The following is a 19,023-nucleotide window of genomic DNA, read 5'->3' as shown; positions in this document are numbered from 1 at the left end:
TCAGAGTCCCATCTGATGTATACGTTTGCCACACGGCAGGAACAAATGAGGGAGACTGAACCTAAGTCGGTAAGCTATCCTTTGGATGATGATGAAACAGCTGATGCCATTGTGGGCACAATGCCTGGAAATCCTAGGAAAGACCTTTCAATACAGCTCGATGCCACTGAGATTGATAGTATGGACATTGCTGAAGAATCCAACAACTCAAGGAATTTGGCAGATCGGTCTGTTCCTCCAGACGCTCTTTCATCCATAGAGCTGACTGCTAAGAGTTTCAACTGTCTCTGCAGGTTTGAACCAGCCACCCCCTGCAATATTAAATGACCAACTGGTTAGGATGGATCATATGGGTTCGCCTTCAATAAGGTGCCCTGAGAGGTCATTAACTCAACTACAGAGCCACAGGATGAGATGCCCGACATAGATATGGAATGTGCCAGGAAACATCCTTTAAATGTGCTCAGCTCTGAGGGGATTATAAATACTGGTGATGTTCCTCAGCGTCCACCTAACGACCTTCCACAAACTATGATGTCACCTCGGAAAATTGGCTCTCCCAGCAGCAACACAAGCTTCTAGTCAATAGATCTGTCGCTGCACCTGGACATTGATGAGGACACACTGACCAGGGAGGCCCTGGAGGCATTTAGAGTTCTTCCCCGATGGGAACAACTAAGGATGGTCAAGAAAGTGGAAATAGTATGGGAAGAACTAACAGATGTTGTATTGACCCCCTGCTGCTCTGCATCATCTAAGAGCTTATCTCCTTCACAAGACCACCCAACTTCTCTTCCAGATGTGGCCCCGCCTCAGAGGCGATCGCTCTAGGCAGAGATTCATCAGGAGCCCCCAGCTGGAGGAAGTTTGTCCTCCTCTCAAGGGTTATCATCTGTCAACGTGGCTCAAATCTCTGAGCCTATGGAACTGCCTTTGAATAATCTGGACTCACCATCTATAGAGTCCATTGTCAGTGGCCCTTGCCAATCAATGGTAGTGTTGGAGAAAGCAGCGGCAGAGACATGTAATTCACTTCCACCAACTAAACAACAGATAGTATTTGCTAATCTAGAGAAAGCTACAGCACAATTACCACAGCTCTCATAAGAGGATATTCAATCTAGCCAATTGGTGCAGATACCTTCTACACCTGACTGCACTCATCTTCTCCCAGTAACTGAAATAGCCCCAGAAGGGGCAAATCTGCTAAAAACCTGGATGCCAAGTCAAGACTGTCTGAGGACACTACCCCTGAAATAGGGGCATGACATCCTCTTATAAAAAATCAGAGGGATCCAGATACTCAAATCCCCTCAAGTCCAACCTCATCAGATTGACTTTCACCTACCCACTCCCAGAGCATTCCAAGGGGCCAGCTGAAAATCCTATCTTGGAATATCACTGGTTGGTTTGCAAAGACTCCTGGAAAAGAGCTAGATGCTGTTTTAAGAGACTGAGATATTATTTTTCTGCAGGAAACTTGGGCAATTAGACCTATTGAGTTTGACGGGTTTCGTTCTATATCTTTACCTGCATGGAATAATGCAGTAAAAGGCCGCCCAGTTGGAGGCCTTGCCATATTAGTGAAACCTGCTTTCAGACATGAATTGCTATTTATGGCTGATAGTTTTTGCAAATCAATGCTGTTAGATCAAAAAATGTTAAGAGTTTTTGGCAAATTATATCAGGTTGTTTTCATAAAGAGTCAATTGGTATTACCACAATCCCTGCTAAACTGTGGGAATCGCACTTTAAATCAATTTTTTTTTATGAATCCAAATCGACCTCTGTTGTTCAGGCATCCATCCTGCCAGACCTCCCAGACTGGCCTGCTGTCTCAGTGAATGAGGTCATTTCAATTATTAATCAGCTAAAACAGGCTAAAGCAGCTGGCCCAGATGCAATTCCCTCAGACATCTATAAAGCAGCGCCAGACTGGTGGGCACCAATTATTGCAGAACAATTCACAAGAATCGATAAATTTGAAGTAATCCTGGACCAGATCAATCTTGGCCCCTGTTTTCAAAAAAGGAAATAAGAACCTTCCCTCTAGCTACAGGCCAATAAGCCTTTTGGATATTGCAGGGAAAATGTACGCATCCCACTTATTGAAGAAACTTTCTTCTTGGATATCTGATTATAACATCATAGGTCCAGAGCAAGCAGGTTTCAGACCAAACAAGTCCACAGTCGACCACTGTGTGATATTGTCCCATTTAGTTTTCAAACAGGTGACTCAAAAGAAATCTCGACTCTATGTGGCATTCCTGGATTTAAAGTCTGCCTTTGACTCTATTGATAGGGACAGACTCTGGGAAAAACTTGAGAAGATGGGACTTGACAAAAGATTATTTGAATTAATTCATGCCCTCTACCTAAACACTTCCTGTCAAGTGAAATTATCCCCACAAGGTGACCTTTCAGCTCCAATCCCGATCAACAAGGGGTTCAAACAGGGATGTGTGCTGGCACCCATTTTGTTCATCCTTTTCATCAATGATTTGGCCTCCTTCTTAACAAAGTTTGACATGCATTGCCCCAAACTGGGATCGGTGGACGTCCCTTTACTTTTATATGCTGACGACATGGCTCTGATCTCACGTACAAAAATAGGCTTACGAAGACTGGTCAAAGCCTGCATTGAATATTTTACAATAAACTCTGCAGTTAAATTATGTAAAATTGTGGTTTTTGGGAACTTATGGAAACCACAATCTTGACTTTTCAGTGGAAAATTAATACAGCAGGTCAAGGAATTCCAGTACCTTGGTCTTCGATTTCATTACAAGCATTCCTGGTCCTCTCATTGATTGATTGCAATTAATTCATCCAAACCAGTGGTTCAAGCCATAACTCACTTTTTCTTCTCCTGGGGCAACCGGTTTGTACCAGCTGCTTTACAAGCTTTCAATGCTAAAGTCATACCACAAATTTTATATGGCATCCCAGTATGGATGCCGGCATTAAATAACACAATTAAAAGTGTTCAATCTAAATTTCTTTACAAAATTCTCGGCTTACTGCATTGCGTTCCCTACGCAGCACTCTGCCTGGAATCAGGTCAACATAGACTAGAGTTACATGCATGGTCCAGTTTTTTAAAATACTGGGCCAAAGTCTTTTTCAGGGCTGATCACGATTTGCTGCTAAAGGGGCTGTTATCTGATTCAACATTAACTCCTTGCCTAGTACTATTTAAAAAACAAACTCAACAGATGGGCCTTAAGGCCGATCTATAAGGGGCCCCCTCTCCTGAGGTTATCACCAGGCTTTTGTCAACCAGATTATATGATATAGAAAGGCAAGAGATTCCAGGCGCAGCACGGAAAAAATGTTCCCCTTTGAATTTTCAACTTAAAATTACAACTGGTCAACAACCAAAATATCTGTCCCTCCTAATGCATCCCCTGGAGAGAAGGGCCTTTACCTTGGCACATTGTAATGTGACCCCCTCTAATGACTGAGGGCCCAATCCTATCCAACTTTCCAGCACCGGTGCAGCCGCAATGCAGCCCCAAAGTAAGGGAACAAATGTTTCCATACCTTGAGGATATCTGTGACTGCTTCCCCACCACTGGATGCAGTCCACGCCCCACTGGCACAGCAGCACTGGCACTGGAGAATTGGATAGGAGTGGGCCCTTACATGGCAGATTCAGAAACGCCTCCTGGGAAGATCGTTTATGTAGCTGCAATTTAGGCGAAGTAGAATCATCCATACACATTATGTTGCGCTGTCCCAGATGTCAAGCGCTAAGACAGCAATTTCTCTCTCCCTTGCTCAATGCTAAAACAGGGCATTCTGAGAACGCTATAATTCAATTCCTTCTAGCAGGTGACGTTGAGCATACAACACTCTCAGTCGCACAGTTCCTAAATTTGAGTAGTCTGAATCGAGCCAAGCTTTCTGTACCAAGCAATCACTGAGTAGATTACATTTTGGCAATATCTGTAGAGTAACTGATTGTTTTCTGTCTTTTAAATAATTCATGTGTGTATGTAAAATGTAATGTATGTTTGTATCTGTGTGTACACGTAGGCGCGCACATATACATATATTTGTGTACTGGTCTGTGTATATTTGTCTACTGTACTGTGTAACATATATTTGTGGGCAGGAGGTCTGGTCTAGAGGGTAGAGCCTCCATTTGCCTGAAGATAACATCCACAAGATCGCCAGTTCGAGGCCACCGGCACCGTGCGACCTTGAAGCAGCTGACAAGCTGAGCCAAGTTATTCCATCTGCTCTGAGCGTGGGAGGATGGAGGCCAGAATGTGCGACCAGATCAGAAAGAAACATCTGAATGTTGTGGTTCTTGAAAGATAGAACCTTCTTTCAATTGTAAAAATCCCTTCTGGGATTTAATTAGCCTGCCTATGTAAACCGCCTTGAATAAAGTCTGAGGAGAAATCTGATGACCAAGAAAGGCGGTATATAAATACCTCTGTATTACTACTACTACTACTACTACTACTACTACTACTACTACTACTACTACTACTGCTTAGGTTTCTATTCTCTCTATGGTTTCTGTACAGAGTCTTCACCCATCAAATGTTTATGCCTAATAAAGGTTTTGTTGACATAACTTTAGGGGGCATATCTCAGATATCTACATATCTGAGTAGACCTTTTGGGGCTCCTGCAGCTCTACACAGGGTAAGGAGAATTACTTCTTCAGAATTACTGCTGGCCTGCCTGTTCCAGCACAAATTAGGACTGCACTGCCCATTGCTGTGTGTTGTGGTTTAAAGGCTGTATTATTTTTGTACAACTGTTTTGATTATTTCTAGACAAAGATGGGATACAAAAACTAGAAAGGAATTAAATAAATTCTTCACAACAAAGAAAAAAAATCCCACTTAATTCTTTGGGTAACCAATAAGGTGATACATTTGCATACTGTAAGGTGTTTATTTAAATTTGGCTGTAAAGGTACTGTAAAGTCTGTTAAAATGCAAAGCTGATGTATCTGTGTCTCAGATTTTGATACAGCATTTATGCCATAATGTTACACCCATTCTTTAATTCCAAAACAAAACTGGCTTTGTAAACAAAAACGGCACAAATGTTGAACACTTTATAACCAGTGAAAGCAGCACCATTTAACTTCCTTTTACATTTTGATCTATTATTACAATGATTCCTGAAGACCTCCTGAGGAGGAAGGAATCATCTAAGTATTTGATGGGGTGGGAGAGTGGCAGCAACATGATCCCCAGGATTGCACTGCTGCCAGGAACAGGAAGGGGTTTTTCTCTTAATCTCCAGCCAGCGCTGGAGTCCTGGGAGGTCTGGGGGTTTGGGGAGCCATCTGCAGGGCTCCCCAACCCTCTGTCAGTCTGAAAAATAGGGGGGGAAATGGGCACTTCCAATTTTTGTGACAAAACTGGAAGTGTCCATTTTTTTTCTTTTTTACAAACTTACAGAGGCTTGGGGAGCCTGCAGAGAGCTTCCCACACACCCTCAGACCTCCTAGGACTCCAGCACTGGCTGGAGGTAAATGAAAAACCCCCTCCCTGGTAGCAGCGGAATCCTGGGTTTCGCATTACTGCCTTTCCCCCTTCCCAGCCCCTTAAAGGGACATAGCCCAGTGTTTCCTTGGCTGGTAGGTCGCAACCCACCAGTTTGGTGGGTTTTATTATATTAGTTGTGCTTTGCGCTGTATTATTATATTAGTTGTGCTTTGGTAAATTTTCTTTTAAATAAACTGTAACATAATCCAGGAAGCATAACATGCACTAATTCCATGAAAAACAAGATGTAAGAGCTTCCAGTTCATTTGCTTTTCTTAAACTCAATGACGCTTTTCTTTTAGAACTCTATGCTTGTGGAAATGAAAAGTGATTAATTGTATCTGTCTCTAGCTATTGGATTGCAGCTACAGAACCACTGGTGACTGGGGGAGATAGCACTTGTTTTTACTGTAATTGCTCACAGTTAAATTAACAAAGATCATGTGTTCCTTTTTCAAAGGGTGAACCAGGTTTCATTGGCCCACAGGGAGAACCTGGATTACCAGGATTGCCTGGGACAAAGGTATGTTTTACATTTTTTTTCCTTATTGTACATAGGTTACTTCATATTTAATTAACTTAAAAATGAGTTAATTCTTAGCTTAGACATAAGAACATAAAAAGAGCCCTGCTGGATCAGGCCAAAGGCCCATCTAGTCCAGCTTCCTGTATCTCACAATGGCCCACCAAATGCCCCAGGGAGCACACAAGTCAACAGACACAATCTGCCCTACTGTTGCCCTACTCAACTGTTAACATCAAACTGAAGTGATGTGTAAGTAGTGAATCTTCACCAGAATGAGAGTTACAATTTAAAAAGTAAAGAAACTGAAGAGGGATATAAATTTGGAAGTAATTATGTCCATACACTTCCATGAGCCAAATGCTGCCCCCTTATCCTTTGTTCCTAGGCCTCATCCTGCTCCTGGACCTCTCTCTGAGGTGAGGCACAATTCCCCACCCCTTTCCCCGAATCCAGTTTTGGTACTGGTGAGGGAATGGGGTTGCAGAAACCCAGCTTCTTTTTTGTTTGCTTGTTTCATGGATTGATCAAATAAGTTATAAGGTATATGTATATGTTTGTTACATTCTTGAATGAATAAATCTCCACTCAAATAGTCTTAGACTACTACCTTGAGTAAGTTTGATAAATCTGGATTTGTTTAGGGGTTATTTAATCCCATATACATGGTAGCAATGGGAGCCTACAAGATAGTCAAGTGGGCACATCTGAATGGTGGAGGAAGCACAGTGATATTTTATACAAGTATTGCACATGCTCCTTGTGCCCAAGTTAAATAACTAAACCCTCTGTTCAGCATTTCATGGACCTGGTAGGGGTCAAGGTTTGTTATAAAAAATAAAGTAGCTGGCTAACATCTCACTTGTTTATTGTCATCCTGGAGATTGATGGATGGCCACTTCTAACAACCCAATCTATTGGCTCTTTCTAGAGGCCAGAGGTCACATACAAGTTAGTCCTATCAGTCAGAGAAAGTGACTTAGTCCTGTTCAGTCCACAGTCTCCCTGGACCATTCCTTGAGCCTCTCTCCAGTGAACTGTCAGCATGGCTTTCAAGCACTTGGGAAGATGTCCCTCCCTCATGTCAATAAAATGTTACTGGTCTCCTTTTTTCCATAGCCAGACTTGTGCAAAGTTAACAGCACAATCCTGTTTGTGACTATTCAGAAGTAATCTTGATTGAGCCCAATAGGGTTTATTCCCTGGAAAGTGTGAATAAGACTGCAGCTGGGCAGCCAATCCTGAACTGCCCAGCACACAGGGCTGCAGCAGTGCCAAAAATGGCTGCCACTGCATCCAGCTCACCCCAGGCAACTATTACTGCCTCCTTGGAAGAAGGGGACTTTCATCCCCTTCCCCCGGGGCGACTTGATTCTACAATGATCCATGGGTTGACATACTCTGCCCACCCTCTTCCCTTGATGTAGGCATACTCTGCATCTGTTATGTCTAAATTTAACTGTTGCATTGTGTGATGGGTAAGGCAATACAGCTGGTTGGCAGCTTTAATTGGCTACCAAGCTGCCAACCTTGAAAACTGGCTGAATTGTCTAGACCAGAGGTTCCCAAACTGTGAGCATGGCTCCCCAGGGAGCCTCAGAAACCAGTGGAAGAGCCTCACAAAAACCCTATACAATGTATAGGAGTGTAGCTCTAATGAGGAGCTGTAGCCATTGGCACAGTAGGTCATGGGAGCCACCAGCCACCATGGGAGTCACTATGCTCTAGACCAGGGGTGTCCAAGCATTTTGGCAGGAGGGCCACATCATCTCTCTGACACTGTGTCAGGGGCTGGGGGAAAAATGAATTCATTTACATTTAAAATTTGAATAAATTTACATAAATGATTTATTAGAGATAGAACTTATATGAATGAATGAAGGTCATGCAGTAGCTCAGTGAAGTCTTTTCTTCACTGCCACTGCTGCATCACAGACATGAAACAGCAAATAGGGAGGGAGCCCTTATCCCACAGCTCAGGTGAGAGGTCGAACAGTCGTCCTCATGCTGAGAGCAGTTGCATTGGGCCAGCACAGGCTCCAGCAAGTCTCTGGAGGGCCAGAGGCCCATTGGAGACTGGGGGCTCCCCAAGGCTGGATTGGGAGTGGCCCCCCGGACTGTGGTTTGGGCACCCCTGATCTAGAACATAAGCCTCTTACGATTGTTCCAAACACTAAAGCTAACCAAATGAAAGCATAATAATGCTTAATGAATAAGAAAAATAATCTTTTTTAAATGGTTAGCTTGTGTTATTTTCACTTTTCTATGCTTCGTATGATCTAATCTGCAGCATTTCACAGTGATTTTATATTGCAAGCTCAAATGATGGAGCAGAGAGCATCCACATCTCAAACAGAAAACATTTGCTCAGATAAAAGTTTGCCACTGTAGTACGCTTATAAGCTCCTGCTGAAATGTGCTCTGATATTGTCTCTTCAACTTGTGCCAAACAGCTTGGTACCATATCAGAAGTTGCTGGTGTTTGGTAATGATTCTGTGCACATGTGGTGATTTGTGACAGGGTGAAAAGGGAGAAGCAGGGCCCCCTGGGAAAGGTGAACGAGGTGAGCCCGGAACTCCAGGTCCAAAGGTCAGTCTGGTTTAACGTTGAGAATATTTTGTGTTCTTTTCACCAAACAATTTGGCATTTGGAGCTTTGTATAACTTGCTGGTGGAGGTTAAGGAAAAACTGTAAAAATGACCTTCAGTGTGATTTAGGGTATATTCTAGAAGTTGTTTAAATTTATGCCAGTCACTTTGGAGTATGACCCTGTCAAGAATTATTTATGTCGACTGAGGGATCTAATATTAAAGGCTAAACCTATAAATATGCACAACATTTCTTTTTCACAATTGTCACATTGAAATTAATGAAACTTGTATGTAGGATCTATATAAATTCCATTGATTTCAATGCATAAAGTCTGTGCAAGTTTGCTTCCCAAAATGCTGGTCATTTTCACTTTTCATATAAACTTCATTTTTAACTTGATTTCTGGTTATTTGAAATAAAGTAGTTATACATGCTTTGCATTTCTTTGTTGGTTTTCCATTACAACAGAATGTTACAAATTCCTAATGCTTATTTATTGTACCCATATTATCTACATAAATGACCTGAGACATGCCCCAAACAATCATATAACTTTTTTAACTGCTTTCCTATATGAGCAGGACATAGCAATGACAAGGTAATGGGGTTCTGTATGCTATTGAGAGCCAAACTTATCCCAGTGTATGAACCAATTCAAATGAGCATCTCTGCTCACCTGGCCACTTAAAAAGTCTGTTCATTGGCTTCCTGCCACACAGAGGCTTCAGCATTTGGCACATGTTGGCAAAGGCTCTAAATGCAACATGTACAATGTTGCAAGGTGCAAATGTTCACATAGCAGCGAAGAAATGCAATGGGCTTGTCACAGGAAGAACCTTGAAGTTCTTTGCAAGAAACCACCACATGGGTTTTTTTTTATCTGAACTTTCCTTTCACACTGTTGTCGCAAATGTGTCATCATTAACTCAATGCACACCAAAGAGTCAAACCATTACAGATTTGGTTTCCATTCCTGTTCAGTTTCATCGGTATTTTTTTAATTCTCTTGTACAGACCATAACTTTAAAAAATGTTTCAATAACTGGTGGGCAGCCCTATTCTAAGCTGCCCGGTGTGCGGGGCTGCAGCGGCGCCAAAATTGGCTGCTGCTGTAACCAGCGCATCCCAGGTAGCAGCCACCGCCATCTCCTTGGGAGAAGTGGACTGTTGTCCCATTCCCTGGATAAAGTGAGTAGCCTCACAATGGGACTACTCAATTCTATGATGACCGGACAGTCAGCGTAGAATTCAGAGCCTCAGTGTCGGAAGACGACCCGACACAGAGGATCAGGATCCAGTGAAGCTCCACCGGTCCCTTCTCCCTCCCGCCCCGCTCTCTACCTCCAGCATGCCTCCTCCCTGCCCTCTCCCTGCCCTCCCTCTGCCTCCCCCCACCCCAGAACGCCTCCTCCCCACCTCCCCTGACGCCCCCACCTACCTATCCGCTGCCCACCAGTCCATGCAAACGCCAAGCGGCAGAGCTCCAGTGCTCCGCCGGTGCTAGGCCCAGAATGTGCCTTACAGTGAACCGGCATGCACTGGTCAGGATTGGGCCCTCAGGCACTCAAAATCTGTTTTGAACTCATTTGGATACATTTCATGCAGAACAATATTATTATTATTATTATTATTATTATTATTATTAAACAGTATTTATATACCGCTTTTCAACTAAAAGTTCACAAAGCGGTTTACAGCTAAAAATCAAATAACCAAATGGCTCCCTGTCCCAAAAGGGCTCACAATCTAAAAAGATGCAAAAGAATACCAACAGACAGCCACTAGAAATGACACTTCTGGGGTGAGAAGGGCCAGTTACTCTCCCCCTGCTACCAAATCCGTGATTGATTTAAATCTCTAAGATAATAACCAAAATTAGTGTTACTGTGTTTCTGCCTTGCCCGCTTCCCCAAGGGCCAGCATCAGCATTCCACAATCTTGGACAAGTGCTGGAGCCCCCATGCACCAGGAGGAAGACCCACCATCACTGATGCCTGCGCTGCCACTGGGTCCTTTCCAACCGTGCTGTTTTGTTGTCAGGGAACTTATGGAAATATTAAAGTAGCACCTTTAACCACAGTGCCTCTAGTAATGCCCCCTGCTTGACACCAATGCCAAGTAACAAAGCCTGCCAGGAGCATCCACCAAGGTGGGCCCTGGTGGATTTACTGGGTGGTGGTGGTGACAGCAATAGCTGTGATGGTAGCCAGCATCACTCCTGTTATCATCAACTGGAGGTGCAACTGAATTTTCCCCACAGTGTCTGCCCCCTTCCTGTCTGGAAGATTGTGGGGGGCATAAACTTGTATCTCTAGCCTTTTTTTTAATATCTTCTCTACCCCCAACTACTCAGGCTCTATCTGTACTTCTAAGTGGTACCACTAACAAAGTGAAAGAGAAAAGAACATATCATGTTTAGGAAAAATGGCACCAAGAGGCAACTGCAGGACCAAGGATGCAGAAGATGCTACCTGCCTCAGTTCAAGCGCTCCACATTGCGGTCTTGTTACTGGACCACACAAGCCTACATTTGAGCACCAGGAGATCTGCTAGTCCTACATTCTGCCTACCTATTTCTCTTGCTCCTCTGCCCATTTTTCAGATGGCTCACTGAAAAATATGGTTTCTCCAGATACAACCCAAGCAGAGAAAAGCCCTCAAAAGAATTGCCTGAGTGCCCAATTATTTTCATCTATCTATCTATCTATCTATCTATCTATCTATCTATCTATCTATCTATCTATCTATCTATCTATCTATCTATCTATCTATCTATCTATCTATCTATCTATCTATCTATCTATCTATCTATCTATCTATCTATCTATGAATCTGTTTCAGTCTAGGTTCAAGGCAACCAAAGAGTTTAAGTTAACTGAAAAAAATGTCTCAGAATTGACTTTCAGACTCAGGTTTGGTTTGACTCCCTGCTGTGCATTTTAATACAGTATCAGTTAGTATTCTTGTACCTACATTAATCTCTGTTATGTAGAATCATAATAGGAATCATTTTAATATACAGCTTTTCCACCACATATTAACTACTGGAAGCCAATACTAATTCCTTTTTCTCCACTCTTTCCTTTTTCTGCCCTCATTTCTTCTGTCCATCTTGTATGTCTTCATCATGCAGGGGAGGTCAGGAGAATCAGGAGCTAGAGGCCCCAAAGGGGCAAAGGTCAGTAATAAGCAACTGTTGATTGGCTAGTTGTGATATACTATTGGTATCTTTATAGAGAATTTTAATTTAGACTAAAGGTTTTTTCACACAAGGCAAGTAATATAATCTCAGGTTCCAACTTCTAGAATGTATGAGATATTTACCCATATGTAGCTGGTTAATTTAAGCCTATCCTCCAAATCCAGTGATCTTTCCTAGATATAGTTTACTCAGTGGCAAACTAAGGTTTAGTTCTTTGTAAGGTGTGAAATGGCCCTTAGTAGAACACCCTTTGATTTTCAGTGGAATTTAACATAGATTTTCAATAGCAAATTCTATATTGACCATAAAGTATACTGCATTTCCATGTTTTCTCTTCCTTGTCTTCCAATTTAAGATTTCATTTGCTATACTTTGTCATATTTGCCTTTTTTCTATGTGTGGTTGTTTTCTTTGGGGACCTGAAACCTTTTTCCTGCTTGCTTTTCGTGATATCTGGAGAATGGCAATCAACGTTTTGACCAGTACATTCCAGCACACAAAATCTTTCCCCACCACTTGCCATCTAGCTGCTCAGTCAGTTCTCTTTCCTATGTTTTCAACATGCCGCATTCTCACTCATCTCTTTCCTTCCAGTCAATTGTGATCCTGGTCACTGTGCCACCTGGGAAAACCAGATGTGAGATATTTAGGACTTCTGAGGTCTGGAGAGGCCTCACACAGCCTCCCCAGCCCCCAGTAGGCCTCTGAGGCCTCCAAAAGACCTAAAAAAGTCACTTCCAGTTTTGGGCAAAAGTTGGATGCTCCAGCTCGTGACTTTTGCCAGGACTGAAGGTTCTTTTGGGTTCTGAGGAAGAAGCAAGTCTAGTTCAAGGCTCTCATGTTGGTATTATATTCAATAACTTACATCTGTAGATCTGAAACCTGTTGTTTCTTTACAGCTTTTATATGCTATTTTGCATTTTTTTTTCTTTTTAAATATGTAATGTATAATATTTATCTTAATCAACATTACTCTTTATGTAGGGTGATCTTGGAGACAAAGGTGATTTGGGGGCACCAGGTCCAAGGGTAAGTGACTGACAGCGAAGTTTAGAGTTTTACCTTTTGCTGTAGCATAAAATGACTCAGGACACAATCCTAAAGCGCCCTTCGGCCAGCATAAGTCCTTTGCACCAACTCAGGACTGTTGCATACTTGTGACTTGAGGAGGCAGGTGCAAGGAAGCCCTCCAGCCTCCCTGTGCCAACGTGGGCCCTGGGCCTGTTGCGCTTGCCTTTCCAGACCTATGCAGGGGCCGGGGAGGGGCAAGGGGAGGGCAGGGAGGAGGCAAGGAAGAGGTGTTTTGGGGCGGGGGAGGGGTGGGTAGCAGGCAGTTCCCTGGGCAGATGGGTCCAGATATGGATACGGGGCCAGAATCTGACACATATGCCAGATCCTAGCCCCTTTCCTGGCAGCCCAGAGTAGTCCCGGATTGCATAGATTTGCACCGTCTCTTTAGGTGGTGCAGATTGGAGTAGGCCCATTGGAGCTGCTGTGGCTCTACCCAAGGTAAGGGGAATTATTTCCCGTTGCCTCGAGCTGAGCCACAGCCAGCTCCAAACTTGCACTGGATACAATGCAGGCCCGCTGGCCTGCTGGATCCAGCACAATTTAGGATTGTGCTGTCTCTCACCTGAGCCTCCAAGACTTATCTACTCTGACACTGTACTGCAGTCAGTGCACCTGATTGCTCTGATGCCTGTTTCTGGAACTCTGTAGTCTAGATAGTATGGCTTACACTATCCTACCACATGGCAAAAGATTAGACAGGATAGCCTTTGTAGCTTTTCAAATCCTATCACTCGTTGCTAGAGTATGACCCAATCCACTCGATAGTAGGGCTGGAATTGTGGTATACTCACTGACTTTTAGATAAACATTTTTGTTCCTAATGAGTAGGATAAAAGGCAGTTCGCTAAGCAGATGGTGACCACTTATGGTATGCTTGTGGAACTCCTGAAGAGGTCTAAGGGAGCCCCAGAGCTCCTAGGAGCGCACTTTGTGAAATGCTGCTCTACTGGAACAAAAGTATTTCCAGAATAGAACTCTCTTTGTACTTTGCCAGCTCAGGCAAACTTTTCTGTTGCTGTTACTGGATTAGTTTAGACAGTCATTTCCTATACTGTATCCTTGATTCACATAACATTGTGGGTCCTGGGTGAATGTGTTGCAGGGTCCACCTGGACAAAAGGGTGATCAAGGAGCCACGGAAATAATTGACTACAATGGCAATATCCATGAAGCTTTACAGGTATGTGTTCAGAAGATATAGTACACATTAGGAACAATTATAGTTCTTTTCCTTTTTAGGAAATAATCATAGTGTCCACATGTTACTAGTAAGGACACATAGCTCAGGAGTAAGCACATATTTTGCATGCATAGATTATAATCAAATACAGTGCCCGTTATCTATCGCAGATATACTGCAGATACTAGCCTGTAGGGCATGAAATTTCTGCCAGTAAATCAAGCTTAAATCATCACCTCGCTTTATCCCTGAAATCGCTCAAGGGTCAGGGCTTTTCGGGCAATTCCTGGCACCCGGAGGAGTGCAGAGATAATTAGAGGGTTCAATCTCCCCTAAAAGGGCTAAAGAAAAGGGCTAAAGGCTTCCATTTTGCAAGTGCTTACATTTTTTAAACACCAGGATGCAATCCTCATTTCTATTTGAAACAAAGTCCTAGGCTACAATTCAGTGCACCATTACATAAGAATAACACCCATGGAAAGCAACGGGTTTGCTTCTGAATAAATAGGGTTACAACTATATGCAGCTGCATTTACTCACAATCATTCCTTGTTGCTTGTCTCTTTGCTGTGAACTGAATTGCACACCCCCAGTTATGTGTTATAAGTTGTATGTTATATGTAGGCCTCTGGCTTAACACATCAGGCACCTTAAAGAAGGATTCGATTAATGCTTCTCCTGCAGTGGCTCCCAACATTTTTTCACTTGCATACCACTTGGCAACCCATTTCCATAAATTGTACCCTTCATATTAGCAAAATGTTTGTAATAATACAAGCCCTCGTCTCCTCTATATGAAAACTCATACTTCATGTATTCATCACAGTATTTTCTCTTTTTATCTGTTTGAAGAACTGAAGACTATGCCTTTTCACTGTTTTGCACCAGAAGTGTCCTGAGAAATTATTGGTGATTGATCACTTTCCATATTATGGTTCAGTTTTTTTACTGTGCTGGTTTTCAATCATGAATTGATGACCAAAAACTAGCTGTTGGTGGAGCTTTCACAGCCAATTAGCTACCTCCCTTCCTGCCTTGCTGACCCTACAAGGCATTCTGGAGCACTACCTGCCTTTTTCTGCCATTATTCAATTCTATTTCAAGTCCTCCTGAAGGTCCTGTCAAATGGCCCTGGGGGTCCATGTACCCCAGGTTGGGAACAACTGTTCTACTGGTATGTTGTTGTAAATTTTGGTCTTCACAGACTTACTTTGTGACTTACTCTGACTTACTCTGATAGTGCTTACAAAACTATCTCTGATAGTGCTTACTCTCTGTTAGAGACTTACTCTGATAGTGCTTACAAAAAAGTTGTGAAGACAAGAATTAAAAAAGTTAATGAATAAAAATGTATCTTATGATCTTTTACTATATTCTTAATAAATTAGAGACTATACAGTTCTTAGGTAATAAGTACTGGTAGGTTGTTTCTCAGGATCTGGCCTCAGGTAAAATCAGACAAAACTATAGTCAGACATCCCCCTAAGTTTAATCCCCCCTCTAACTTATTCAAGGGTCACAGAACATTCCGTGATTTTTGGCTCCAAACCTGCCCTCGACTTATCTGTGAGATTGACTTATAGGCGGGTGTGCTGTGTATCTGTTCAGATAGAACTGACAGGGACCTCGGAGAGTAGACCATGGTTGACTAGATAGACCAACACACTGAATCAAACTAAGAGCCTGATCCTATCAGTTTTAGCATCTGCACTGAGCTGCAGCACCAGTGTTTCCCCCAGGGAGACCTCTGGCAGCTTCCACAGGACTGATGGATGCAGCGGCCACCATTTCGGCCAGTTGCACCTGGCAGCAGTAGTGACGCCCATAGGATTGGGCTGCTCAGCAGCTCCAGTTGTTTAAAAATATCCCTTGATCAATGGTGACCTAGACTCTTCTTTGGTGGAGTGTCATATGACAGCATTTGTAATGTATAAGAAATTAGCCCCACTTCTCCAGATCTTTGCTAGACCTTCCGGTGAGGATAGAACAGGTTTACTCTGTAACTGTTTGTGTGAAGCAGTCACATAAGCAGTTACATACAAGCAGTCATACACATGGGTCTCCTAGTACAGTTTGTTTTCCTATTCAAGTAGTAATATAAAAATTACTATATATAAAAAATATAAAAAGTAGAATGTTTTTCTTTAGTGTCCAGACACAAACACATGGCCCAGCTTTTTCTGTTTCTCTTAAAAATGTTAGGTGCTCACTGTCTGAACTTCGATGTTATATGACTCACATTAACAAACTGTTATAAATCAAGTTGGATTAGGAGCTGCATTTGTAAACAAAATTGATTAAACGTCACCCTATCTTGCCTGTTTTTGTTTGGTGGGCTATTGTATAGACATTTGCAGCTTACAGAAGCAAAAGTGGCATATAAGTATAGTACAGGACAATGCAGGTCACACAGTATGACTGTGATCCTATACAGTCTTGGGAGTAAGCTCCATTTAAACTCAGTGGAATTTACTTTTGCATAGACCTGTGTAGGATGGCAGTGTAAGAGGAAAAAGTGTTGTGGCCACATGAAACATAACCTCCTGGAGGCAACTCCAGGTAGCAAGCAATTTCTGATTTCAACCCAACCATTAAAGAAGAGTAGATTCACTGGTGCTTGAACAAATGGATTGCTGTATGATGCTGCCGTGTGGCCCTTTGCTTACATGAACTGGGTAGAACAGACAGCCCATAGACCTGAAAGCACTTTTAGATGATGCTCACAGTCTTTGAGTTTCCAAGGGAAACTGAACAGCAGAAATGCTAGAGGTCAGCTGTATAAGGATCTTCTCTTTGCCCGGGTACTAGGAAGTCTGAAATTCATCAGCTTACACTGAAGTTGGGGAAAATCCATGCTATCGGTCGTTTAGCTCCTTCCAGGATTTGGAATGCTACTTCAAGTAGGAATTGGCACCATTCCTCATGGGAAGCCTGAGCTCTTAGATCGTGCTTGTAGACTGTTAAACAAACCACAAGATGAGATGAAAGGTTGCAAGATGGTTTGCAGCTCCTCTGAGTCTTTTCTTGTACATTGTTAACATGTATCAGTAGAGAATAAGTCATGTTCTTCTGGCAGCACAAAAAATCTATCAGGCTAAATAGGAATGCAGAGCTCTTTGAGAATATTTCTGAGTCCAGATGTTGGTTCCTTCTTTCCTCACAATGACTGCAGTCCTAGTCCAGGGGGCCCCTTTGTCCCATGCACCACCAAACAAGGGACTACATGCACATCAGGAGTCTTTGAATCAAACTAAACATGACATGAAACACATCATAATCTTTCCATCTTTTAAAAACAAATCTAGATCAGGCCTGCAGCAAAGGGTGATAGGGACAGTGTGTTCACCGTTTTCCCCCACAAAATCCCAGCAAATTCCCTTCCAACTGCCGTTTGCTCAAGGAAGGAAGCTGCAGTAGGTACCAAAGCACCTTCCTTCCCAAAGCAAATAACAGCTTCCATTTTAATCAGAAAGGAACACCTGCTCTCTCCACCTATGCTGCATTCCCAGCCTGGATAAGATTCCTAACATGTTTGTTGTTTTTTTTTAAAAGATGGAAGTGCAAGGAAGTATTTACCATTATGTGTGTTTTGACCCTTCACAAAATATCAGTCCCTTCACCACCATCCGCCCTGGGCTTTTGAAAGTTGCTTTGGAAGAGGAGGAGAATTAAAAACATGAACTTTGTGGCTATCTGGATGGCTGTTCTCTAGCAAAATAAAAAACCCCACTGTGAATGTCTATCTCTTGCTTGCACATCTGCGCATCAGGTGTAACAACAAATGTCTTATACAAACTCTCTATATGGAGTAAATTTGCTATATTATTTTAAATTTAATATTAGTAAACTTACTATATTATTTTAAAGTAAATAGTAAAAAAGTATATTAGCAAGCATTAATATACCCACAACCCAATCTTATCCCCCACCATTGGCACGGATGCAGTCTGAAATGGAGTGTGCATTGCATCGGGGGGGGGGGGGGGAAATTGGACAGCCAGCTGAAAGCAAGTATTTTTTACTTACCCCCCCCCCCATAGGCTGCCCAATCACCTATGGGTATTGTTGGACCTACTCCAGCCACTTTACTGGTGTATGACCAAGGAAAGAAAAGAGGTTGCTTTGCCTGGGAAAGGGTAGATATGGTACATGTCGGTGCCACCAAGTTCTTTGCTTTAATTAGTTTGTGGATCATATGTGTGGTTATTTACAATTTACATTTCTCTCTCAAAATGTTAATGTGCCTTTGAACCTTAAAGGCTGCAATCCTAACCCCACTTTCCTGAGAGTAAGCCCCATTGAACAAAATAGGACTTGCTTCTGAGTAGACCTGGTTAGGATTGTGCCCCAAATCTCATAAACTGATCCAACTTTTAACAAAATTTAGTCTTTAAAAAATCAGTGGAATTTAATGGGATTGAAAAAAATGCTGATAGAATTTAAGAAGTGCTTAGAAACTTACTCTGAGACAGTCACGTTCTTCTCCCAAACTGCCCCAAATTCTGGGAAGCCTATTATCAAATAAAAGCAGCATATTTTATATCAAATGGAACATCTGGTAACATTATCTTCTATTAATACATTTTGCCAACAGAGGATTACCACCCTAACTGTCACGGTAATTCCTACTGCATGACTTATAGTGGCTTGTAACTGTTTTCTTCTGTGGTGTTGCATGCTCATAACTCTCCTGACTTAAATGTGTCTTTGTTCATCAGACATTGACCCTACTTATCATTACATATCGTTCTTTTTTAAGTTTTATCAGTGTGGATGCATTGTTGAAAACTTGGGCTACATTTCTACTCCTAATAGCAAGGTTTCCCATTCATGTGAGCAAGAGAAAAGATTCAACTTCTTGTTAGCATTGTAAGATTTTTATCACTGTTATAATAGCTGTGCACCTTGATCTAGCGCAGGGGTGCCCAAACCCCGGCC

At 42.5% G+C, this 19,023-nt stretch overlaps 1 protein-coding gene across 1 annotated transcript in view; it reads left to right on the top strand.

Annotated features, from left to right (window-relative positions):
* Positions 1–19,023, top strand: part of COL25A1 (collagen type XXV alpha 1 chain) — a 425,608-nt gene that overhangs the window by 353,942 nt on the left and 52,643 nt on the right. The window contains exons 20-25 of the mRNA XM_066632336.1: positions 5,977–6,039; positions 8,561–8,629; positions 11,766–11,810; positions 12,819–12,863; positions 14,008–14,085; positions 18,680–18,703. Coding sequence (XP_066488433.1) covers positions 5,977–6,039; positions 8,561–8,629; positions 11,766–11,810; positions 12,819–12,863; positions 14,008–14,085; positions 18,680–18,703 — 324 coding nt within the window. The remainder of the gene's footprint in view (positions 1–5,976; positions 6,040–8,560; positions 8,630–11,765; positions 11,811–12,818; positions 12,864–14,007; positions 14,086–18,679; positions 18,704–19,023) is intronic.

The sequence above is a fragment of the Tiliqua scincoides genome, chromosome 6 (assembly GCF_035046505.1).
Source record: "Tiliqua scincoides isolate rTilSci1 chromosome 6, rTilSci1.hap2, whole genome shotgun sequence".
NCBI classification, from domain to species: domain Eukaryota; kingdom Metazoa; phylum Chordata; class Lepidosauria; order Squamata; family Scincidae; genus Tiliqua; species Tiliqua scincoides.
Note: the sequence above shows the minus strand (reverse complement) of the source record. Positions and strands in the feature narration are given on the sequence as shown.